The sequence below is a fragment of the Hyperolius riggenbachi genome, chromosome 2, assembly GCF_040937935.1.
Source record: "Hyperolius riggenbachi isolate aHypRig1 chromosome 2, aHypRig1.pri, whole genome shotgun sequence".
Classification (NCBI taxonomy): Eukaryota; Metazoa; Chordata; class Amphibia; order Anura; family Hyperoliidae; genus Hyperolius; species Hyperolius riggenbachi.
The window spans coordinates 142,833,096-142,846,733 of NC_090647.1; the positions used below are offsets into that span (position 1 = coordinate 142,833,096).

The 13,638-nt window shown below is 42.2% G+C and overlaps 1 protein-coding gene across 2 annotated transcripts in view; it reads left to right on the top strand.

Moving 5' to 3' along the window:
• The window catches only part of SARNP (SAP domain containing ribonucleoprotein), a 103,395-nt gene that overhangs the window by 29,257 nt on the left and 60,500 nt on the right, over positions 1-13,638 (top strand). The window contains exons 2-3 of one of the 2 annotated variants that reach the window (XM_068265179.1): positions 3,446-3,545; positions 7,871-7,917. In XM_068265179.1, coding sequence (XP_068121280.1) covers positions 3,446-3,545; positions 7,871-7,917 — 147 coding nt within the window. Of the gene's footprint in view, positions 1-3,445; positions 3,546-7,867; positions 7,918-13,638 lie in introns of both variants that reach the window. The other variant, XM_068265178.1, reaches the window with a different exon arrangement.

Below are 13,638 nucleotides of genomic sequence, written 5' to 3' on the forward strand. Positions count from 1 at the left end.
ATGTGGACCCAAGCGGTTTTTTTCAGAGTTTTCAGTTATTTATTTTCATAATTGGGTTAAAACTGAAAATTCATTGGTCAGATTTTTTTAAAATGTTGCAATTAATCAGAATAATTGATTTTACTTCTTGATTTGCACAGAAATGTATAAAAAGGTATCGTCTTTGCAGAGATGTAACCTTAAACAATTTAGATTGTATTGTGTATGGCCAGCCAAGGTGTTCACAGATTGACTGTACTTCTAGTAAATTGTATAGCTAGGCCATCTTACTTTAAAGATATGGTGGGCTATTGATATATGACAATTAAATACAATATGGGGAATTAGAAGCATCATTGACTGATAGTTATGTGTGTAGGTGTTCACGGGTAGCTAGGTGCAGCAGCGCTATAATGTTTGCACCCAATTCAGTCAAATCTAAGTATAGTGTGTATGGAGAGAGAAGGCGAGGCCAGCACTGCAGTTAGGGTTCTTTATTGTTGCAAAGAAAGACACTTACAGTTATGTTGCAGCCAGGTGTCAAAGCAGGTTAAGTGGGCGCCAGGTCTGTGTCCCCCTGCGGACGTCCGTTTCGCGCTAACAGCGCTTGTTCACCGCAATGGGGAAGAGTTGGGGGCGGGCTGCATCGGCGTTGGTTACATACCAACGTCACGGCGGCACTTCCGCCTGCGTTAGCTAGCCACGCCCCCAGTTGCTATGTCAACCCAAGCAACAATAAAGAACCCTAACTGCAGTGCTGGCCTCGCCTTCTCTCTCCATACACACAAAATTTGCTACTTGACCTCTGCCGGAGCACGCAGTTTAGAGGGACCCACATCCTTACAGCTTAAAATACAGCACAGCCCAGCCCGGCCTCCTGTTGCAATCTCAGCTGAGTGCTGGAACTCCACTTTCTCTTTGTTTAAATCTAAGTATAGCCCTGGCTATCTGGCTTGTTGGAAGTGGCACTGTTACTGGCCTGAGGAAGTGGGCGAGACCCCACGAAACGCATTGTGCAAATAAAAAATCTTTTTGTTGTTAAATCCTTGTTAGTGTCATTGGAGAGGTAAGTCACCTCCTACTTTCTTATTTTATTGTGCTTTTAACAAATTTTTATTTATCTTGGGCACCTTTACACCCTTGCTGTGCTAAATCTAGGGAGGGGGCAACTATCCTTCATAAGTTACTTGGACTGGTTTTCAGCTATCACTGACCACAAATGCCCATGAGGACAGCCCCGATTAATTGAATGTGCAGTAACTGAGTAAGCCGTAGATCACCAGTGGTTGGGTAGCTGAAATGCTTTAAGACTCAAGGGAGCACTCCGTGCATTCTAACGAAATACTTAGACATCCAAAAAAAAATAATTTAACCATTTCAGCCCACGGGGATTTTTCACCTTGTGCAACAGAGCAATTTTTACCTCCCATTCATTCGCCAATAACTTTATCACTACTTATCACAATTAATTGATCTATATCTTGTTTTTTCCGCCACCTATTAGGCTTTCTTTGGGTGGTACATTTTGCTAAGAATTATTTTTGTCTAAATGCATTTTAACAGGAATATTAAGGAAAAAAATTAAAAATTCATTATTTCTCAGTTTTCGGCCATTATAGCTTTAAAATAATACATGCTACCATAATTAAAACCAATGTATTTTATTTGCCCATTTGTCTCCGTTATTACACCGTTTAAATTTTGTCCCTATCACAATGTATGGCGCCAATATTTTATTTGGAAATAAAAGTGCATTTTTTGTTTTGTGTCCATCACTATTTACAAGCTTATAATTTAAAAAAAATTCGTAATATACCCTCTTCACATGCATATTTAAAAAGTACAGACTCTTAGGTAACTATTTGTTTTTTGGGTTTTTTTAATTGTAATTTTTTTTTTTCATAAAAAAAATGTATTTGGGTAATTTTTGGTGTGGGAAATAAACAGTTAATTTTAAATGTGATAATGTGGGTTTATTGTATTAAAAATGTATGTAGATGTACTTTTACTATTTGGCCACAGTGAGATTTTTTTATTTTTTAAGTTCTTCTCCCTTCCAGGAAGCATGAGGAAGACGGGAAACATTTTTTATTTTCTTTTTTAGAAAGACCGCGGCCTCTGAAAAGAAGCTGTTATTTTTTTCTGCTGTGGACCGTGTTACCATTCATTGATCTCCGGGCTACCGGGGGGCAGCACGTGAGCGCGCAGGCGCGATCGCGCGCAGGAGTGCGCCGAAGCGCACAGCAGCAACCGCCTGGATGTGAGGATCACGTCCAGGCGGCATAAATGGTTAAATATGTCTGTGAACGTTTGCTTTAAAAGACAACTAAAGTGAGAGGTATATGGAGGATGCCATTATTTATTTCCTTTTATGCAGTATCAGTTGCCTGGCTATCCTGCTGATCCCCTGCCTCTAATACTTTTATCCATAGACCCTGAACAAGCATACAGCAGATCAGATGTTTCCGGTTTTGTCAGATCTGACAGATTAGCTGCATGCTTGTTTCTGGAGTGATTCACACACTGCTGCAGCCAAATAGACCAGCAGAGTTGGCAGGTAACTGGTATTGTTTAAAAGGAAATAAATATGGCAGCCTCCATATCCCTCTCTCTACAGTTGTCCTTTAAATGAATTTGGGTAGGTAAGCAGACATACCATTTTGCTCCTCAAAAATCCTGCAGAAAGTTCATTGCACCTAGTATCTGTCCTTTTCCAATTTGAGGTTATGCCAGAAGCAACCTATTGCTTCCCCAGCCGGTAACCTGACAATGGGTGTCATATTCCTCTGCTTGTTGCATAATGCAGTAATGTAAACGGATTCATCTGGTTAATGGAATCATGCTGCACAGACAAGTGAAAGCATGAGTCCATTGAAAGTGTCCTTTGCATGTGTTACTAAATAACGCACCAGACACCATGTGATGAATCAAGCCTGTCTCACTAGAATGCTCAATTTCAGGATTAATACTGAACTTTCACTCAAGTCAAGGCCTGGTTCCTCCTTGCATTGTACTGGCTTCTAGTCCATGCTTCCCTCCCATGGAAAAGAAACAGAAGGTTGTGTGGGAGAAGCTATGCATCTTTACCACCTTAGCAGCACTGCTTGTTTTCCTTACAGAGGCTTCCCAGAGTTCCAACAGGTCCCCAAGTCCAACTTCAGCTTAATGCCTGCTCATTCCTCTTGTGTCTGCTACACTTGTATGTTGATACAGAGCGTATAAAGGAGTAGTGAGTGGACATGGGCATACATAGATGTCAGTACCAGTATACTCTCCGTTTTGGGATTCCACTGGGTCTCTAAATGTCCCAGTTCTGGAAATGTGACAGCGCTGCTAAGGTGTTTGATCTCCTCAGGAAGGGAAAAAAGCTACTCACCAAGTCTTTTATTTGAACATTGAACTGCCTTGTGTTGGAATTCCTTTATAAAGTGTCATCCTATTTTTTGTTTTGTTTTTAATTCAATAGCTTGCAGAGCTCAAACAAGAATGCCTGTCTCGAGGTTTGGAAGTGAAGGGGAACAAGAGTGACCTTGTCAGCAGACTTCAAGCCTATCTATTGGAACACGGTTGTACAAGCACTACTTCTGATTAATGTTACTGGTGTTATAATCATATCCCATAACAATGTTAAGATCCTATATCCTTACATGCCATAAAATGTTCTGCATTTTTAAAGGAAAAATATGTTTTCAGTAGTTCTACTCAGGGCTGTGGAGTCCGTACAAAAATCTTTCGACTCCAACTCCTCAGTTTTTGAAACCACCGACTCCAACTCCGGGTACCTAAAATGGCTCCGACTCCTTAGTCTAATACTTACCAGGGTTGTGTATTTTGCAGGGCTGTGGAGTCGGGGCAATTTTGGGCACTCGGAGTCGTTGATTTCATAAACTGAGGAGTCGGGAGTCGGATGATTTTTGTACAAAATCCACAGCCCTGTTAAGTTTTAGACTAAGGAGTCGGAGTCTGTGCCATTTTGGGTACCCGGAGTCGGAGTCGTGGTTTCAGAAACTGAGGAGTCGGAAGATTTTTGTACCAACTCCACAGCCCTGGTATTTTGTACAAAAATCATCCGACTCTGACTCCTCAGTTTATAAAATCACTGACTCCAACTCTGACTCCGGGTACCCAAAATTGCTCCAACTCCTCGATTCCAACTTCACAGCCCTGGTTCTACTGTTAGTTTTGTATGTAAAATAGAGTGTATATGTCTAACTTTATGTAATGACATTGTAGATGATAAGGAAGAGAGCAGGACAACTTGACATGAAATATTTCTGAAGGGAATGAGGCAAAAGACATAATTTAATGCTAGACAAGCTAGAAAAAGAGGTCACAGTGCAGGAAGCAGAGCACAGGCTGTGTGGAGGATACAAGGACTATTTCGAGCTGTGGAACAAGGGGGTGGGCTGAGCTATATAAAGCTTTGACAGCCAAACGAGGGCATCAGCAGTCCACGAAAGGGAGGCCCCTTCTGTAGACCAATGAAACTGTATGTGAAGCGAGTGCAGAGTACACTATCATCAAATGTGCCAACACCTTATAAATACTGAAACTCAAATATTCATAAATATAAAAATATATATTTTCAACTTTTTGTAGATATGTATTGTTTAGTCCTCACGCCTGCCAATAGGTTTTGAGATAGATATATATATATATATATACACACAGAGTACAGACCAAATGTTTGGACACACCTTTTCATTTAAAGAGTTTTCTTTATTTTCATGACTATGAACATTGTAGATTCACACTGAGGGCATCCAAACTATGAATTAACACATGTGAAAGTATAGTACATAACCAAAAAGTGTGAAACAACTGAAAATATGTCATATTCTAGGTTCTTCAAAGTAGCCACTTTTTGCTTTGATTACTGCTTTGCACACTCTTGGCATTCTCTGGATGAGCTTCAAGAGGTAGTCACCTGAAATGGTTTTCACTTCACAGGTGTGCACTGTCAGGTTTAATAAGTGGGATTTCTTGCCTTATAAATGGGATTGGGACCCTCAGTTGCGTTGTGGAGAAGTCAGGTGGATACACAGCTGATAGTCCTACTGAATAGAATTTGTATTATGGCAAGAAAAAAGAAGCTAAGTAAAGAAAAATAAGTGGCCATTATTACTTTAAGACGTGAAGGTCAGTCAGTCTGAAAAATTGGGAAAACTTTGAAAGTGTCCCCAAGTGCAGTCTCAAAAACCATCAAACGCTACAAAGTAACAGGCTCACATGCGGACATTGCCTGGTTCTATCCCACTTATAATAGAGAGGCTACACCTGCTGAAGATGAGACCAGAGAGCCAGCACAGTAGGCTATCTGCAGACAGGCCAGGAAAACGCCAGGGCTGCTCCAGACAGGATAGAGCCACCTGCTGGTGGAAAGCAGAAGTCCAGGGCAGTCAGAGTCAATACTGCCACTAGCAGGCAGAAAGTGACATGATGCCTAACAGATACAGTATTTATGTATTAGGAAGACTAAATGACAAGACCCTGAGCAGAATGCACAGTAGCTAAACTACATAACAGCAAGAAGTCGAAAAAGTGCAAAAAAAAAAAAAATCTGTTGCTCAGTACACATTTGCATTTGCTTGCCTGTTCATTGTATTAGGCAGCCGATTATTTTGTACTTATTCAGCTACTTGTTATTCCATGGTTTAGTGACTGTGCATCCAGCTCTGGCTTCTTTTTCTTTTTAACATTTGTAAGAAATTAAATATGCATGTGCTACTATTTGCTAGATTTCACCTTATGTTGTTATCCAAACATCAGTGCATTTATTGCCTTGATTAGTACTGGGATCTTCACAGTTTCAATTCTCTATTTTGTGCTGAGATTGCCACAATTTCATATGGTTAAAGGGAACCTAAACTGAGAAGGATATGGCTTTTTACTTTTAAAATAGTACCAGTTGCCTGACTCTCCTGCTGATCCTGTGTCTCTTAATACTTTTAGCCACAGCCCCTCAACAAGCATGCAGATCAGGTGCTCTGACTGAAGTCAGACTGGATTAGCTGCATGCTTGTTTCAGGTGTGTGAATCAGACACTACTGCAGCAAACAAGATCAGCAGAACTGACAAGCAACTGGTATTGTTTAAGGCTGCTTTCACAGTGGGACGTTACAGGTGCACGTTAGTGCAGCCTGTAACGCTCCCCCAACGCACAGCAATGTAACACAAGTGGGCTGTTCACAGTGCCCACGTTGCGTTACATGTAATGCTGCACGTTGTGGTGAAAGTGCAGCATGCTGTGCATTCGTTAGACTGTTTGCACATGCTCGGGGGAGGGGGGGTGAAGAGGGGGCGGGGAGATGCCGCTACAGTAGCCGCGCACATGGCTACTTAATATGCACTGCACTGGTGGCCGCTGATTGGCCGGCGGGACCACGTGATGCGGAGTGTCTCGCTCCGCATCACGTGGTCCTGCCGGGCAATCGGCGCCACTCTGGGAGACCTTATGCGGATAGAGCCGCCTAACGCGGCTCACTCTAACGTCCTCTCCCGCACCACCATGCGTTGCGTTAGGGGCACGTTATGCGACCATAACATCCCCTAAAACGTAACGTCTTAGTGTGTAAGTAGCCTAAAAGGAAACCTCCATATTCCCTCTCAGTTAAGGTTCCCTTTAATGTGGCCAGAAATGCTTACTGATGTTTTTGTGGACTTTTCAGGCTTCAGGTATGTTCTGTTACACTATCCAGGTATGTTGAATAAAGATAATAGAGATGTTGGGAATGGGTGCAACCTTTAGAGCAGGAATCTTGAACTCCAGTCCTCAAGGCCTGAGGTTTCCACACATTTTTGGAAGAGCTCAAATTAATTGATGGGACTGAATCAGAAAAGGTGTGGCTCATCACATAGAACACATTTCCCTGTCCATCCTAAACAGTGGCATGGATACGGCCCCTGAGGTCTAGCGTTTCCACCTGTGTTTTAGAGGCTTCTTTTTTTGGCATAATAAGTGACAGTCCTGCTTTCTGCTGCTAATTTCTCATGCAGGAAGAAGAAATACCTTAATGGTAGTGTAAGAAAAACATTATTTTCATTCCCACCATATATAATATTAGACTCCCTTAAAGGAGTTCTTATACACAACCCGGTATTAACCACTACTTCCAAAAGTACCAAAAATTGGGTATAACGCTTATTTATAACAACAAAGTTAAAGCTTTACTTGTATCACAATATTGTGACAATCGGAGGGCCCTCCAAAATGAGATCAAATTCCAACATTAGGCTGTAAGCAGCAGGGTATGAAGCATAGGGGCATTTTGAGACTGCGGTGGAGAAAGACAAGTCGATATAGAGATACATGGGATTTGTCTCACCACTTCATTAGTTGGTTCTCAAAGCGTACCGGTGGTCCCAATTCAGCAACCTTGAATTGGCAGATACACAATTGAATTAAGTTTATGGCGGGCTAGATTATCTCATTCTGACAAGCCTAATGTTGCTTGCTGTCTTCAGTGTCCCTCTTGTTCCCCATCCTCGGTCCTTTTCTGTCCCCAGCTTCCCCAAAGTCTCCCAGAGCAGTGACTAGCAATTATGAACTCCGCGGATGCTGGCGCTACATAAATCGATAGTAATAATATGCAAGTTCTGAACTGCTCGTGCTCAGTAACAGAAAGTGCTCGTGGCTGCTCTGAACCTCTTGTCTGCAGTGGGGGATACTTCCGAGAGGCTCTTTGACTGAAAGAGCCCCGGAGATTTGAAACAGGAGGGATCCTGAAGACAACAAGCAGCATCAGGCTTGTCAGCATGAGGTAACTTAGCCCTCCATGGGCTGAATTCAGTTTGTTTTCCCCAGATTCAAAGGTACTTTCATATTTAAGGAGCTTTCAAAGTGTAAGGTTCTCCTGTAATGTAACACTTCTTTTTATTTTATTTTCAGTAGCTGAAGAAGAACCTAGTGAAGAAGATGTCTTAGGAGATGACACTGAGGTAATCTATTTTTAGAATACAATATATTATACAGGTTTTGGTGGCCTTTTCCTCTGTATATAGATATCATGTTATTACTTTTCCTTTTACCTAATACTGCTGTTATGTCTTCATAAATTTTCTCCCAAGCAACTTCTGTGATATTTAGACAATAATTTGTAGATTTGCACTGACTGGAATGAATTACATGAATTACAGGGAGCAGTCTGCCAGATCAGCTATTGTGTTTGATTTAAAGCAATCCAGAACTTACAAGAGGAAGGATGAGATTGACATAGATACAGATAGTTCTAGTCCCACTAAGGAACTGTCTGAAGTCCATGTGTGTTTTCCTGCATTGCAAGCAATAATGGGACCCAAGGACTAAATTTAACAATTCTATAAAATAAACCACTGTAATTGGTTTGGGATTTTTTTTTTCTGGGGGGGGGGGGGGGGGGGTTGGGGCGGCTGGGGAGAGGTACGGGACCGACCATCTGTTTTATTGCCTCCATCTTTCCAGTGATGTCGCTCGTCCCTAGTTTCCGCAGTGACATGACAGGAGATTAACAAAATGACATTGATAAACAACATTTCTTGGCATGCACTGCTGCAGCTGGGGCTTCACGAGTGACGCGACATTACTTCAAGCTGCAGGTGCTTTGGCACAGTGAAGATAGAAACTCTCATATAGATGGGGAGGCTATGAAGCTGCCCCGTAGGTAAGTAATAAATGCAAGCTGCTCCACTGAAAAGCCCATACATTTTTTTATGAAACTCCCTTCTTGTTTGAGATAACACAGTGCAGCGCACCTCTCCCCAAAGCCGGCTATACTTGGGCCACCCACCAGCATGCAGAGAAGTGCAGGACGAGCTGCCATATTTACCTAATCTGACATAGGTTTTATCTGGTGTCCTCTTCCTTTTGGGAGCCATGCTGTATGATAACATTCTCCGGCTCCCGGTCATGTCTTGTGGTCGGTAGCCAGAGGATTGCAGGATACAGCACGGCTCACAGGAGGAAGGGAAGAACCTGACTACATGGCAGATCAGGTAAATATGACAGCGGTTGCAGCGGTCCTGCACTCAAGGTGTCTGGATATCAGAACACCATGCACTACATATACAGCTCCACTGAAATCCTCTGGACCGAGTGTGTAATCTCATCTGTATGTAGAAAAAGAGCGCTCTTTAGTGCATTAAAAGAGTATTGGCTGTGATAAATAGAATAAAATGTACAGGATGTAAGGTAGATTCAAGCATGTAAAGTCCTGGACGGAACCCCTCTGCCTCGCGCTGGCACGCAGAGGATAGAGGATAGGACCTGCTCATAGCCACCGCTGATACTTCCAGGTCCAACGGAGATCTGGATGCCCGCTCCGCTGGCCACGGAGCGTGAGGGGGTTAGCCCGAGGCAGAGGGGTTCCTTCCATGACTTTACATGCTTGAAGTTTTATTCTATTTATCTCAGCCAAAAAATACTCTTTTAATGCACTTTAGAGGGTTTTTTGTTCTACATATATTTTTAAATAGACTTTAACTTACGGTTGTCTTCTAGGCATTCTTACTTGCCAACCACTGTGACTTTCAAAATAATCCCATTTTGCACTTGGAAGTACAGATGTACTGACATCACACTTGATTTTGGACACGTGTAAGGCTGGAAAGGAGGGGGGTGGTTAGGGATGTTGTTGATCCAGCGATTTTATCTGATTGCCATCTGGAGTCGGGAAGGAATTTTTCCCTTTACGGGCTAATTGGACCATGCCTTGTAAGGGTTTTTTCGCCTTCCTCTGGATCAACAGGGATATGTGAGGGAGCAGGCTGGTGTTGTACTTTATACTGGTTGAACTCGATGGACGTATGTCTTTTTTCAACCAAAATAACTATGCAACTATGTAAGTAATGCCTTTGCGATTTGCTGGTAGAGCACGATCTACCTAATGGGCACCTCAGGCTTAGTCAAAGTCTTCACTTGACTTCAAAAAAGGTACTGTGGCAGGTAGTTAAAACAAACAGGACTCCCGTACACGCTTACAGCTTTGATAGCCAGACATGATCATTTGTTATTGGATCAGGTTCCTTTTCAGGTCATACAGGGTTATTCTTATATTTGCCACAATGCTGGTTGTATGGTGTACATCCATGCATAATCTTCCTTAATCCTTAACATAATATAACATTCACTGTGCCATGTCCACGTTTCACAATGTGTATACAGCCAGAACAGGTAGAGCTTCACTGATTCTAAATGTCACAGCGTATATTTATACAGTCTTACCATTGTTCAAGGATAATAATGCTACTCCAGTAATAAATAGGAGAGATCTAAGTATTCTTCTCTCAGTCAGAGATTGTTGGATTTTGCTCCTGCTGTCTAATTTTTTATCACATCCAGTGAGGTTTTGTGGTCGTAATGGTGTGAAGAAGAGGGCTGCAAACTGAAAGCGCTGTTCTGCAGAGTCCCTGTCCAATGCTCATAATGTAACTTTTACATAGGTTTATTCGCTATCCGTATCTTGCAGTGACATAATTATCACAGTATGAAATGTAGTTACTAAATCCTGGTAAACTTAATCTGTGCAGGCAGCGCACTATACGTTTACCAGGCTTTATGCAAATTACATAACACGTTACCTTATTTGCGTAACGTGTTATAAGTGCAGCAACCACAGTGCCGGGTACACAAGCCATATAGGTGCTGCATATGTAACGCAAGTTGTGCAGTGTGCATAAGAGTTGCATCATTTGGGTAATATCATTTTGGCTGCTTAAAGGGAACCTGAAACAAAAGGGACATAAAGGCTGACATAATATACAGTGGCTTGCAAAAGGATTCGGCCTCCTTGAAGTTTTCCACATTTTGTCATATTACTGCCACAAACATAAATCAATTTTATTGGAATTCCACGTGAAAGACCAATACAAAGTGGTGTACATGTGAGAAGTGGAACGAAAATCATACAGGATTCCAAACATTTTTTACAAATCAATAACTGCAAAGTGGGGTGTGCGTAATTATTCAGCCCCCTTTGGTCTGAGTGCAGTCAGTTGCCCATAGACATTGCCTGATGAGTGCTAATGACTAAATAGAGTGCACCTGTGTGTAATCTAATGTCAGTACAAATACAGCTGCTCTGTGAGGGCCTCAGAGGTTGTCTAAGAGAATCTTGGGAGCAACAACACCGTGAAGTCCAAATAACACACCAGACAGGTCAGGGATAAAGTTATTGAGAAATTTAAAGCAGGCTTAGGCTACAAAAAGATTTCCAAAGCCTTGAACATGCCACGGAGCAATGTTCAAGTGATCATTCAGAAATGATAGGAGTATGGCACAACTATAAACCTACCAAGACAAGGCCGTCCACCTAAACTCACAGGCCGACCAAGGAGAGCACTGATCAGAAATGCAGTCAAGAGGCCCATGGTGACTCTGGACGAGCTGCAGAGATCTACAGCTAAGGTGGGGGAATCTGTCCATAGGACAACTATTAGTCATGCACTGGACAAAGTTGGCCTTTATGGAAGCGTGGCAAGAAGAAAGCCATTGTTAACAGAAAAGCATAAGAAGTCCCGTTTGCAGTTTGCGACAAGCCATGTGGGGTACACGGCAAACATGTGGAAGAAGGTGCTCTGGTCAGATGAGACCAAAATTGAACTTTTTTGGCCAAAATGCAAAACGCTATGTGTGGCGGAATACTAACACTGCACATCACTCAGAACGCACCATCTCCACTGTCAAATATGGTGGTGGCAGCATCATGCTCTGGGGGTGCTTCTCTTCAGCAGGGACGGGGAACCTGGTCAGAGTTGATGGGAAGATGGATGGAGCCAAATACAGGGCAATCTTGGAAGAAAACCTTCTGAAGTCTGCAAAAGACTTGAGACTGGGGCGGAGGTTCACCTTCCAGCAGGACAACGGCCCTAAACATAAAGCCAGGGCAACAATGGAATGGTTTAAAACAAAACATATTCATGTGTTAGAATGGCCCAGTCAAAGTCCAGATCTAAATCCAGTCGAGAATCTGTGGCAAGATCTGAAAACTGCTGTTCACAAACGCTGTCCATCTAATCTGACTGAGCTGGAGCTGTTTTGCAAAGAAGAATGGGCAAAGGTTTTAGTCTCTAGATGTGCACAGCTGGTAGAGGCATACCCTAAAAGACTGGGAGCTGTAATTGCAGCAAAAGGTGGTTCTTCAAAATGTTGACTCAGGGGGCTGCATCATTATGCACACACCACTTTGCAGTTATTTATTTGTAAAAAAAAATGTTTGGAATCATGTATGATTTTCGTTCCACTTCTCACGTGTACACCACTTTGTATTGCTTTCACGTGGAATTCCAATAAAATTGATTCATGTTTGGGGAAGTTATGTGACAAAATGTGGAAAACTTCAAGGGGGCTGAATACTTTTGCGAGCCACTGTATTTCAGTATAAACAATACCAGTTGCTGGGCAGTCCTGCTGATACTTTGCCTCTAATACTTTTAGCCATAGACCCTTAACAAGCATGCAGATCAATGACAAGATCTGCATGCTTGTTTCAGGTGTGTGATTTAAAAACTACTGCAGCTAGGATGATCAGCAGGACTGCTAGGTAATTGATGTGGTTTAAAAGGAAATAATTGTGGCCTTAATAAACCTCTCACTTTAGGTTCCCTGAATTATTTGTAATAATTTAGCTTTACGTGAGCAAGTGTGGTTTCCCATGATGCATTACTCCTGAATGCGCAAATCCTCTCTTTATGCTCCTGAAGGCCCTGCTTACATCCAAAACTGCTGGTGTACAGTGAGCATATTGCTTATACATTTTAGAGTCTCACTAACCCAACATGCATACAGCTTGTTTCAGACTTTCTGGTCCTCATCAGTGCATGGCATGGATTGATATGGCTCTATGGGATAGGGCTTGGATGATATCTGTAAAGACTGATAAATTTAGCACACTTGCGCGTTTCTGTGCTGTTGTCAGCTATGCGACATGGATGAGTTGCTGAAATCAACCCAGAAACATGCCAGTGTGCTCAGGCCCTTAACGTGAGCTGCCTGAATATGTAAAGTTTACTGGGGTTTAGTGATTATACCCCTATGTTTCTATTTTTACTTCTTTCCTGTAGCTGATACCTATGACAGCCGATCGCTGTCATTGGCTGGGGGGGGGTGGGCGGAAAAAAAATAAATGAAAAATGTATATTTTTATTACAAAAATAATCATAATTTAATTTAAAAAGAAAAAAAAAAGCTGCAGCAGCGATCAGAGCCCACCAACACAAAGCTCAGTTGGTGGGCAGAAAAGGGAGGGCAAATTCATTTGTGTGCTCAGTTGTATGGCTCTGCAGCGAGCCATTAAAGCTGCAGAGCACAAAATTGTAAAAAAAAAAAAAATAATAATAAAAAAAAATAGCCTAGTCACTAGGGGAGTGTAAGACTACGGTCCTCAAGTGGTTAATTTGCTTTCTTGTTTTACATTTTTTTGCCTAGAGAAAGCTGTACTTTTTAAAAGTCCATCAGCGTTTCAGCAACCTTCATTTAGTGTATGTGACAATGTAACATTTGTCAGTTTAAAGGGAACCTAAACTGAGAGGGATATGGATGTTTCCTTTTAAACAATACCAGTTGCCTGATAGTCCTGCTGATCTATTTGCTGCAGTAGTGGCTGAATCACACACCTGAAACCAGCATAGAGCTAATCCAGTCTGACTTCAGTCAGAGCACCTGATCTGCATCCTTGTTCAGGGGCT